Raw genomic sequence first — 12,781 nt, forward strand, 5'->3', positions numbered from 1 at the left:
ATTGTAAAAATGTTTATACTTTCTCAATAGGCAATTAACATTTTTTTCTCTACATGATGAAGGGAGAGAAATATCCACTATAGTACTGCTTTCCTGGGATGTGGGTGGCATGATCTGGGTAGGGAACGGGTACTGTGAGTTTGCTATATGGCTCATCTGTTTCCTCTACTTGTGCTTTTTAAAAAATTTTCTGGTGTGTGTGTGTTTGTGTGTGTGTAGTGTGCGCGAGAGAGACAGGGTTTCCTGTTTCCTAGGCCAGCCTTAAACTCACTACACAGCTGAGGGCATTCTTAAACATTCTTAAACTGCCTCCTAAGTACTGAGATTATAGATCTGCATTATCACATTTAGTATATATGGTGCCAAGGCACACTAAGGTACCTTAAACTGACTTCCTTCTCTTCTTTGCCTTCTCTGCCAAGTACATGCTGGGACCACTCTCCACTTAGGATAGACAATGTGGCTCCATGTCTTAGATTAAAAGACTGCATCTTAGGAAGCCTGCCTAAGATACTTCAACCACAGGTTAAAATCAGTAGTTCTGACTTGGTGCTGACTTTGTCAGAAACCTAGATTTTCAAAGTCTCCAAAGTAGCTTACTAAAACCTGGGCTCCCACTGAGTCTGTGGGGAAAATCCTCAACATCTTTAGCCATTGCAAAATGCAAAACTACACTAAGATTCACTTTCATCCTAGTCCAAATGACATTTATGTACAAAGTAGAAAACAAACGCTTGTACCTATTGGAGAAAAATGAACATTATACACTGTTGGTGAAAATTTAAGCTATTGAGTTTATCCATTTTAGAAGAAGATTTCCTTAAGAAACTACAAACAGGAAACAGTAAAGATGGCTCCATGCTTAGGAGTACTTTCTGCTCATGCACAAGACCCATTTTTGGTTCAAGTATCCACTTAGTGACATATAACAACCCATAACTCCAGTCCCAGGGATCTCATGCCCTTTTTTTACTTTCACAAACACCAGACATGCCTAGAATCCCTCGGTGTAGGGCTAGGGGCATGGTTCTCTGGTAGAGCCTCTACCTAGAATCTTCCAGTGAAGAACCTGGAGATGGGGCTCAGAAGCAGCGTTCTTGACTTAAAATATGCTGATGGAGAGCTGAGCAGGCTTCAGCAATAGTGTGCTTGCCTAGCATGTAAAAGCTGCCGTGGCTTACCACCAGCTCTCTCCCCACACACGTGGCATTATAATTATTTTGTTCCTTTAATGTCTTTCTATGCACTTTCAGTTTATATCTTAGTCTCCAAGACATGTATTGTATTAAAGTAGCATATCTGTGTGGACATGGAGGTACTTATCTGACATCTTAGCATGTAGAAGATTATGACAGTACAACTGTGAGTCTAAGGCTAGCGTGGGTTACATAGAAAGGCTTTAGAGAGAGAATGTGAAGAGAGAGGTTTAAGTTTGAGTTCTGGAGTAAATCTTGCTCAGCATGTTATGAGAATGCTGCTATACACTGCCTTCTACACAGTAACCATTAGACAAAGATCCAGCTCAGACAAGCATTCATGAAAACCATATAGTATTCTCTTTAAGGAAATCAAGAGGTTTGGTGCTCTGGAACAGGAAATAAGGCAATGGGTATTATTTCTACTTTCTAGGGAGTAAGCACAGTGGGATTTACCTTTAGGGATAGCAGGTGATGTAGAAGCCAAAGGGCCATTTCCCAGGCCTGTAGTGTCTCCATGGGCAGCTCTATCAGGTATCTCTGTGTGGGACTGCATGCCGTCTTCTGTTTCTGCAGGTCAGAGTGAGGAAGAAAACAGGTAAGTATCTCTCCCAGAAAGACTGTACTGTCTACATAGATCACCTCATTGAGTACATGCCACTCTCTTTCTAGAATACATGACAGTGACTTTGAGCCACAGCCACACAGGATGAACAGCCAGTCCCTATATCCATCACCTTCCTATAAATTTATTAATTTGCCCTTACATCTATGTGCAGATCTGATGGCCTTTCCCTTCTTTTACCCTTTGCTTTCTACTGTCAATCTTTATTTCATCTCTCTCTCAATCCCCCCTCTTCCTTCCCTCCCATCCTTGTTTCCTTATTTCCTTCCTTCCTTCCTTTCTTTTTCAAAGCAGTGTCTCATGTAGCCCAAGCAAGCTTCACATGTGATACATAGCTGAGGATTACCTTGAATTTCAGCTCCTCCTGTCTCCAAGCTTTTGAGTACTTGGAAGACAGTGAGTACCACCTACATGATGCAATGCTGGGGTGGAGCCAAGAACCTTGTGCATGCCAAGCAGCATTCTACCAAATAAATCACACCACCTTTCACTTTCTGTCTGTCCTCCTTTTCTTCCTCTTTACTTAAATGTGTTCTTATCGTTTTATTTGATTTGGTTTCACTTCAGAGTATGAACAAACTACAACAAGAATCAAAGTAAAGTATGGTGATATAGACCTGAAATCCAAACTCTTAGTATGCAGAAGCAGAAGAGGCTTGCTTGGTGTGATATATAAAGGCAATGTACAGAGAAAGCGAATCAATGATTTCAAATATCTGCATTCTTGTGAAACGCTCAGACTATCTGAATAGGGACTCTAACATGTTTCCTCTGGAGATTGCCTAATGAAGGCATTAATGTTGTTGCAGGACGTTTTTTGGATTTGTGTCACAAATGAAATCTGGTGTCAAATTTAATTCTCTCACTTTGATACTATCCCTAAAAGGTCTTCTCCTGTATTTACTGGCTTCTAGGTCCCTCCCATGCCATCAGGTACCCTAGTCCCTCAGCTTTCAGGATCACATTTTTCCTTCTCACTTGTTGACTCTGTTGTGATTCTAGTAGCATGTTCAGCACAAAGGCAGAAACTCTTATTTGAATCAGGTCTAGTGGTGTTATAATATCTATAATCTCTGCTGTGTGGGCAGCTAGGGCAGAACTGTTTCCAATTCAAGGTCAGTATAATTTACAGAATGAATTTCAGGCTGGCTTGTGCCTCCATATGCCACACATATACATAAAACAAGGGCTGTGTTTGCTGCTTAAGAATAAAGCTCATGTGTCAATCCATAGGGAATAGTCTTCCAAAACAAACCAAAGACAAATCTCTCCCTTTTATCTACAGTTACTGTGGTTGAAGTCTAGTCCGCTATGCTTCACTAATCTATCCCCTGAGGATCCCCATGTTGTCACAATACCTCTCAATTTATGGCAGCTTCACGTTTCTGTAGTATTTGACAGAGTTTACAATTTCTCTCTAAAATCTTGTCTTCCTATGGCTACCCAGCACTCGGGAGGCAGAGACAGGCAGATCTCTGTGAGTTCAAGGCCAGCCTGGTCTCCAAAGAGAGTTCCAGGAAAGGCGCAAAAGCTACACAAAGAAACCCTGTCTTGCAAACAAACAAACAAACAAACAAAAGAACATAAATTCCTACTCCAGAATAGTTTGAATTTTTTTGTTTGGGGTGGTGGTGGTGCTGGGGTTGAAACCTATGGCATTATGCACCCTAGGGGAAGTATTCTATCACTAAGCTATACATACCCCTGTCTCGTTGGTTTTTTAGACAGGGCCTCACTATATAACTGGTTCTCTTTGAACACAGGCTCTTTTGCCTCAGCTTCCCACTTGCTAGGGTGACAACAGGCAGGCACCAAGCACACCTGACCAAGTTCTTAGCTTAGTTCTGTCACTTAGGAGCTTTATGATAGTGAGAAAATTATTTCACATCTTCTATGTATCGCAACTTCATTACCCACAAAATAATATTACAAGTTAATATTATAATTAAAACCTTTGTGAAACAGTGTTAACATAGAAATAAGTGCTGTATAAGCTGAATTGTCATTATCAACACTGTTAATTCCATTAATAATCATAGTAGAACATCTATAACATTGTATTAATTACTCATTGACTTGCTTTTTTTTTCTGTTTTGCCCATGGCTAGCTCCGTTATTAGAAGTGATTGGTGTTACTAGTTCAACCAATGTTTGCTAAAGAAACTTATAGTATGGGATTAGAGGGTATGGGTCATCTGTATAGCATTTGAGTCACATGTGCAAGGTCCTAGGTCCAATGTCTAGTAACACACAAAACAGGATTTATCCTTTGAAACAGTTGGATGAATTTGAAAATGTAAAGTATATACAATAGAGTTTTACACAGCTATAAGTTGTAGGAACTAGATATGATCATGTTAAACAATATTAGGCAGACAGATAAATAAATATCATAGATTTTATGTCATGTGGAAACAAACATACATACAAAAGCCCTAAGAGCAGAAAAGTGATTACAAAGGAAGTGGAAGGAATCTAGAAGGTAGAGAAGAAAGTGAGAAGAATTCATAGCAGGGAGTGGGATGATGAGAGCATTGTCTGAACATGTATGAGAAAATCAGAATGAAAGTCACTAATCTGTACAATTTGTATCATTTAATAATGCTAACCATAGTAATCATAAATAAATATGAATGCAATAATTAACTCCTAATTTTCTTAGGAAAAGGATATTGTCTATGATCCTCCCGCATCTGTAAATGGAAGTGTAGGGACAGTGGGTTCTTCCTTATCAACCTGGTTAAATGTGTAGGAACCTGAAAAGCATTTATCACCCTTCCCAAGTTAGAACTTTCAGTCATTGTGTTTTTCAAGAAGGGTGATAAAGATGTCTTGATGGAATGAGTTCTATAGGCTTAAAGCTTGCATAGCTTGATCTGTTTGGGAGGCACCCAGGCAGTGGGATCTGTCCTTAGTGCATGAGCTGGCTGTTTGAAACCTTGGGCTAACACAGGGACACTTTGCTCAGCCTGGAAGGAGGTGACAGGACCTGCCTGTACTGAATCCACCAGGTTTAAAGGAATCCCCAGGGGTGCCTTGATTCTGGAGGACATGGGAATGGAGGGGAGGGGCTTGGGGGAAGGTGGGGGTAGGGGCGGGAGAGGGGAGGACAGGGGAACCCATGGCAGATATATAAAATTTAAAACACATAATAATAAAGAAAAAAATATTTTTTAAAAAAGTTCTAAATGTAATCATGGAATCTTGAGAGTGGCCACTCATTCCAACAACACTGTTATCTTCTGTTTGTAAATTACCTGAAGAAGTAATCCTGTGGAGGGCTGGGCTGCTTGTAAAGTCAGTGCCAGTGAAATCAGGAAAGGTCAATGGTGTAGAAGTTGAAGAAGGTGGTTTTTCTGCAATGGTAGAAACCAAAACATCTCCATAACTTGATTTTGTAATAGAATGAGGACTGCTAGAAGTCACAGCTGAGCTGCCTTTTGGAATGCTGGTTGTGGCAAATGAAGCCATCTCTTCTGTTGGAGAAAGGGTTGTTGTTTCAATAAAAGTGGTCTCATCTGAAGGTAACGTATCAGTTCTTGGAACATGAGTACTTTCCAGTGAAGGCATAGTAAAATTGGGTTCTGTGAAGGATGTTACCCCAGTGGACTCCACAACAGATGAAGAAGGATTTAAGATAGTGACCGTTTCTACCGGAGCTTCAGTAAACTGTGAAGCTGGAGTCTGATGTGGAGTTGATATGTTCGTAGCAGAAGTGATGACAGCACTCTCAGAACTTGACAAAATGAGAGTGGACACAGGAGCTGAAAGTATCTTTGTTTGTAGGGACATGCTAGTGTCCTCCAATCCAGAAGTCAGGTGGGAAAACTGCTCAGTATCAGATCTTGTAGTCTCTGAATAGGCAGGCAATGGTGTGGACATAGAAGTCATCCACATGGAGGAAGAAGTACCCATTGTATAGGTGTCCCTGGATGATTCATGGGGTATTGGTACAGAGGAACTTAGCTCATGTCCTGTACTGATGGTCTTCATGTTGGTTACTTTGAATTTTGAGGAAGGATGAAAATTTTCTGCATCAGTAGTAACTTCAGATAAGCCCAATATTTCATGTGAGGTGCTGCTCAAATTTGGAGGTGAACTTGTTCTAGTGTCCAAACTTCTGCTCAATGTATCTGTTGTCTTAAAAGACCCAGAGGTGGAGAATGAAGTCTCAGGAATAGAAGTGGGGTTTGAACTATGTGATGATAGAGAGAAAGCAGAAGAAGGTGATGTCTTTGTTGGTAATGTCAATGAGGAAGAGGCAGTACCATCTGGTAAAGCAGTATCAAATGATACAGTGTTTTGGAACTGGGGTCCAGGAGTAGTTATGTCCACACTGGATACTTCAGTTCTGGTGAAAGAGTGAGATGTTTGAGAGGTTATGGTGTCCTTTGAAGTGGCTAACTCACTGTTTCTCCAGTTTGGAAATAAAGTTGTAAAAGAAGCTAAGTTTGTATCCAACCCCTTTCTGGTTGTGTGCCCAAAAGAGAATGTGAGGGGCATAGAAGCAGGAGAGGAAAGACTTTGTCCTTCTGCTGTGGAAGTAGCAGGAAAAGATGATGCTGTCCCAGGTATTTCTGCAGAATTCACAGAGGGAGTTTCTTCATGGGATGGGGAACCTGTCCATGAGAGTGACGCAGAACTGCTGAGATGAGTCACGGAATCTGGATGTAGAAATGTCTGAGTTGCTGCAGAGAGGACCCCAGTATCAGTACTGGTACCTGATGTGTTCCAAAGAGTGGTGATTTTAAATGATTCTGCAGCATTAGTTACTTGACTGATACCAATATCTGGGAAGGAAAGTGTAGAGATACTAGAGGTATTTCCCATTGAGATGTCTGTTGTCCCTGTGAAGGATCCAGAGCTTGAAATAGATAGTCTCTCAGTTGAGTTAGCTTCTGTTCTTGCAAACCCAGTAGAAGTCCTAGTGGGTACTGTGAAAAGATCAGAACTGGATTTTGTCATCAAGTTAGTATCTTCAGACATGGTCATTTTCTGTTCTACTGAAGTTAGCAGGAAGTCTTTTTGAGTTTCTGTATGAGCAGGTTTAAATAAGGGCATTGATGTAGAAAGTGTTGTGTCCCAGTTGCTTTGTGGGGTCATAATTACAGTTGTTTTTCTTGATGGAATTGAATTAACTAGGACTGTCCCTTGGGAATGCACTCCCAGACTATTGGTTTTTACTGTGGTTGTTGGGTTTTTAGAGGAAATTTGACTTGTCTTCAAGTTCCTTATGTTATTTGAAGGACCTAGAGTTGAAATCTCTGTGGTATCCAGGCCTTGGATTGAGGTACTTCCAGAAACCACACTTTTGTCTTTTCCATTTGAGGTTGTCTCTTGAATAGAAGTTACAAGTTCCATCAGAAAATCAAGGGAAGAGACATTTTGTACTTGTGATGTAGAAATAACAGGTGAAGGTGTAGTTTTCTCAATCACAGTTGATGTTGAATCTGAAGAAGTGTGTTTTTCCTTGGGTAAAGAACTTACATGTGACTCTTCCTCAGAACTCCTGGATTGAGATATCAATGCTAAATATGGAGATGTTTGAGGCTCAGGTGAAGAAAACTCTGCCATAGAAACAGTGGTTGCAGTGTCCCTGGATAGGGTATTGTATGATAAAGACCCAGAATTACCTGCCTCAAAGATGGAGGGTGTGCTAGAGTAAGTAATGTGGCTGGGAATGCTTCCAGTGGTGATGTCTTCTGATGCTGAGAAATAAAAAGGGCTTTTTGTGGAGACTCTGCCAGCTGTAATGGACTCTGAAATGGAGAGGCCAATAGACATGCTAGGGGGCAACTGAGAAAAAACAGTACGGTGTGTTGTGCCAATGGTGGTCTCTTCAAGAATGGTAGTTTGTGGAAGTGATTGGCTCAGGGAAGAAGCTGTGTGAGCCATAATTCCAGAGGCATCAGAAAATGTTGCCTGTGAAATAGAAACTGGAGTATCCACCAATGGATGCTGCAACATGGTTGAAAATGCAGTTTTAGATGAAATTGATTCAGGAGTGATAGATTTGGATTGGGGTATGGAACTACTGGCTTCCATTATTATCTCTGCTTTAAGAGAGGAAGCAGAGCTTGTATGTGAGGATTTGGTGACCTGTGAAGTCTCTTGGCTTGAATGTGTACTATTGCTCCAATTTGGGAGTGGAGTAGACAAATCATGAATATCCAACCCAGTTGTGATTACCTCCCTAGAAGAGGTGAAGGCAGAGGCCACATAACTAGGAGATGGGGTGCTGTGTTCCACTGTGGAAGTACTAGGGGAAGTTAAGGTCGAGACATGAAGATATCCTGGAGAACTGGCAGGTTGGCTTCCTTTCAGAGTTGGAAAAGTTGCACTTGATGGGACGTCATAAGTTTGGCTTAGAAAAGTGGATGTTTCTGTGACCAGGGGACCTGGAGTGAAACTAGTGAGATTGTGGGACACTGAAGGCATAGGTGATGTTTCCGGGGAGAGGACCATGTTTGATGTCACTTCAGAATCCCCAGTCTGGCTGGTAGATATTTCTTCTGATTCTGTGATATTGGAGCCATAAAGCTTGGTGAAAACTCCACTAGACATACCTTCTGCTGTAAACTTGGTATCTTCTGAAGTAAACTGCTGAAGCATTGGAAGTATTGTGTTATCGGGAGACATGGATACTGTTCTGGATGCAGGAAGAGAGGAACTGTAAGGCACTTCAGAATGGCTACTAATGGAATCTGTGCTCAAGTGCAGCTTCTCAGGTATATTAGCTTCTGTCAGTGTTGGCAGGAGGGTAAATGTCTGTGTCCCAGTCTTCTCGGGTTCAAATGATGTTGGCTGTATAGATGAAAGAGTAGATATTTGGGTGATGGGAAGGATCGTGGGGAAAGCTTTATTTTCAGATGACACTGATGTAGGTGTGAAGGTGTGTTTTAATTGGGGTAAAGAACTGCTGGCTTTCATGTTGGACCCTGGTGTGACTGAGGAAAATTTATTCATCTTTGAGGTTTGGGAAGCATGTGCAGTATTTGAGCTTTGCTGGGAAATGGTGCTCCAGCTTGGAATGTAAGTAGTCCCAGGATCTGAACTTGTATGTGAATCTGTTGGGAATAGATCCTTGGTAACTGTGAAAACAGAGGCCACAGAATCAGGAGAGTGACTACTGTGTCTGTCTGACAAGGAAGCACCAAGGGTCAGTGAAAGTAACCCTGATGTTGCTGTGGAATCTGTAGACATAGAAACTTCCCCAGAAGTAAGTGTCCATGATGCTAAAGCAGGACTGTTGAAAGGAGCTGTGGATTCTGAATGTGGATATGTGTGCATTCCACTGGAGTGTGTGTCTTTGACTGAGGTAGTGCTGGATGTGTCTGGGTACGTCAAAATGTCTGTCATAACTAGAGAGTGTTCCATGGGTCTGCTTGTCATCTCTTCTGGTTCTGTATTGATGGCTGAGGTAGGGAGACGGGTGGAGATTACAGTAAACGTATCTTCTGATGTTGACTGATGAGGGGTTGAAAGGGATGTGCTGTCATCAGACATGGCTCCTGTCCTAGATTCAAAAAGGGAAGGGCTAGTGGGCAGTCCACTCTGGCTAGGACTGTATTCTGCGGTTGAATTAATGTCTTCAGATGTACTGAAATCTGTCCATACTGTCCTCGGGGAGGAAGCTGTGCCTGTCTTAATGTCTGTGCTTTCAGATGAGACTGGCTGTGAAGATGAAGGTGTAGTATGTTCCATCATGGGCATAATGGTTGTGAAAGATTTCTTTTCTGGTGAGGCTGATATAGATGTGATTGTGTGTTTGGCATGGGGTGTGTAAGTCTCATCTTCCATGCTGTTCTCTGGTGTGAATGAGGAAACAGAGGTTTTCTGTGAGATTGTGGACAGGTGAGCACTGTTGGATCTTGGTATTGAATGAGTCACTGATCCTGAGGTTGTAAATAGTCCGGAAGGGATTGGGTCTTTAGCAACTGTGAAGATAGAGGTGACAGAAATGGGAGAGTTGGTACTGTATCTCTCTGCATTGACAGGAACTGGAGAATGTGAGGGTGTATCAGGTGGAGGTGGAGGTCTTGTTGAACTTGCAGACATGGACCCTTCCCAAGTTGAAGGAGTCCAAGATGGGGATGGAGAATTGATAGAATGACCCACAGATTCTGAAAGTAGAGATGTCTGTGTCCCACTGTGCTGGGTCTCTGTGTTTGAAGCAGAGGTTGATGTGTTTTGGGAAGTCACCATGTTTGATGTCACTACAGAATGTCCCCTGTGGCTGGCTGCTGTCTCTTCTGATTCTGGGGTAGTTGTAGATCTGAGGAGTCTGGTGGAGATTCCAATGGAAGTGTCTTCTGATGTTGACTTATGTGGAATTGAGAAGGATGTGCTGTGCTCAAACATGGCTGCTTTCTGAGACACTTGAAGAGAAGGGATGGTGGACACATCAGTCTGGTTAGTATTCATTCCTTTTGTTGCATGTGATACATCAGATTTACTGTTATTTTTCAATGCTGTGTTCAAGGTGGAAGGTGTCTGTTTTCCTATCTCTACAGTTGCAAATGAGACTGATTGTGAAGATGAAAGTGTGGTGCCTCCTGAGTTGGTTGGAACTATTGTGAAATATTCATTTTCAGATGAGACTGGTGTAGTTGTAATAGTGTGTTTGAGTTGGGGTGTTGAACTCCCATCTTCCGCATGGTTTCCTTTTGTGACAGAGGAAACCATGGTCATCTGTGAGATACTGGATGCTTGTGCAATGTTGGGACTTGTCTGAGGACTGCTACTTAAGCTTAGAATTGAGTCAAACACAGGTCCTGAGCTTGCAGACAAGTCTGTTGGGATTAGAGCCTTAGAAATTGTAATGATAGAATCCAGAGAATTAGTAAATAATCTGTTGTGTCTGTCTGTCATGGAAGAAATAGCAGAAGGTGAATGTGACTCATGTGGCATTGTTAAGGAATCTGCAGACATTGATACTTCCCAAGAAATGGGTGTTAATGTTTCTGAAGCAATATTATTGGTGGGAGCCATGGCTTCTGAATGTGGAAATGTATGTACTCCACTGGAGTTAGTGTCTGTGATTGAGGCAGAGGTTGATATGTTTTCAGAAGTTACCCTGTTTGATGTAACCACAGACTGTCCAGTGTGACTGTTTGTCAACTCTTGTGATTTTGGATTGGTGCTTGAACGAGGGGTTCTGATGGTGATTTCTCTGGATGTTTCTTCTGATGTTGATTCAGGTAGCTTTGTAAGGGATGCATTCCCAGTAGACATGTCCCTTGTCCAAAATTTAAGAAGAGAAATGTTTATGGGCACTTCAGTATGGTTAGGACCATACTTTGTGGTTAAATCCATGTTTTCAAGTGTGCTAGATTGTATCCAACCTGTGTTCCAACCTTGCTTGGTACTATTATGGGTAATAGGCAGTGGTAAGTTCATAGAACCTGCAAGAGAGTGACTATGCCTTTGTGATGTGGAATTAACTGGTAATGAAGAGTTTGTTCTGACTGTAGTTCCCCAGGGAATTTCAGAGATGATTCCTTCCAGTGATGAGAATTTTGTCTTGGATGGGGCAACATAACTTATGCTGAGAATAGTGGATGTCTCTAGCAATGGATAACTCCGAGAGACATTAGAAAGCATTCCAGACACTAAGGAAGTTTCTAATGTGCCTTGGGAGACCATGTTTGAGTTCACCACAAAATGTCCTGTCTGATTAGTGGTAATCTCTGTGCTAGTGATAGAGTTTGGGGGCCCAGTGGACATTTCACTGGTGGTTTCTTCTGGCTTGATTGGCTGGTGAGGGCTTGAATAGGAAGTGTTGTTAGTAGGTTCTGTTCTGGATACAAAGACAGAATTTGTAAAGGACATTTCAGTAAGCTTAGGAGTATGCTCTGTGGTTGAAGTCATATCAGGCATGTTAGTTTCTACCACAGTAACAGTCATGGGTGTGTCTGACAGAAGGGTACTCCTCAATTCAGCTCCATTGTGTGTGTCAGTCCTTGCAGAGTTCCATGTGTTCACTGAAGCAGAAACAGTGCTCTTCTCTGTGGTGTCAGGGATCAAGGTGGACAAGGTGGTTTTAGATAAAACTGATTCAGACATGTGGGGAGCAGAGCTGGCCGCTTCCCTGATGGTCAGTGCTTTCTCTGAGTTTCTTTTGCCTTTTAGAGTGGCCAAGTGTAAAGGCACACTATTTCTCCAGGGTAAAGCTGAAGTGGTCGGTGTTGCTGTGCTTGTGTTCAACCTTCTTGTGCTTGTCTCAGGTGTTGCTGTGAGCACTGAAGCCACAGATCCAGTAGAACTGTGTGGTTCTTGAAATGTTGATGCTACATGAGAAGGCAAGGTTGGTTTGGGTTTACTTGACATAGTAAGCTCTTGACAAATATTAGGTAACTATAAAAGGGGACTCTAATAATACCCTCAAAAACAGCCTTATACTCATTCTTACACACCTATAAAGGTGATTAGAATTACACTGTGGTTGATATCTGCATTAATCATATCTTTTTACATTTATCTAGTGGGATAAATTTTATGCTGGACTATATGTTGTTCTGGGATAAAACATTTCTCACTTAGTACTCATATATCTGTATAAACATGTATTAAAACAATCATTACATAAATTGTATTATTTCTCAGGAGAAGTTGTATGAAATATAGCTTATAAATAAAACCTACAGCCTTGCAACTATAAAAATAAGTCAGGTTAAGTCAAAATGCAGAGAATAAATGACTATGGAGTGTTCAGCCCTAAATCATACTCCTTTTCTATAGTGTTCACGGTGCCTCTTAGAAAAGGAAGTCGAAAGACTGTAAGAGCCAGATCTAGAAAACAATGTCTTCTGAACATGACAGGACCATTGCTCTCATGAACTCATTCTAATTGTCTATACAAGACCTGCACAAGATTAACTCAATTAATGTTCCAGCATGGGGCCAGGGAGATGAAAAGTTACTGAGAGTTGACCATGGATCAGTAAGAGACAATCAGTTC

General features: G+C 41.6%; 1 protein-coding gene across 1 annotated transcript in view; it reads right to left on the reverse strand.

The window, feature by feature from the left end:
• Muc16 (mucin 16, cell surface associated) overlaps nt 1–12,150 on the reverse strand; it is a 197,643-nt gene extending 185,493 nt beyond the window's left edge. Inside the window, 3 exon segments of the mRNA XM_036192391.1 lie at nt 1,653–1,766; nt 5,079–7,592; nt 7,833–12,150. Coding sequence (XP_036048284.1) covers nt 1,653–1,766; nt 5,079–7,592; nt 7,833–12,150 — 6,946 coding nt within the window.
• Between the last annotated feature and the right edge of the window lie 631 nt (nt 12,151–12,781).

The sequence above is a fragment of the Onychomys torridus genome, chromosome 7, assembly GCF_903995425.1.
Source record: "Onychomys torridus chromosome 7, mOncTor1.1, whole genome shotgun sequence".
Classification (NCBI taxonomy): domain Eukaryota; kingdom Metazoa; phylum Chordata; class Mammalia; order Rodentia; family Cricetidae; genus Onychomys; species Onychomys torridus.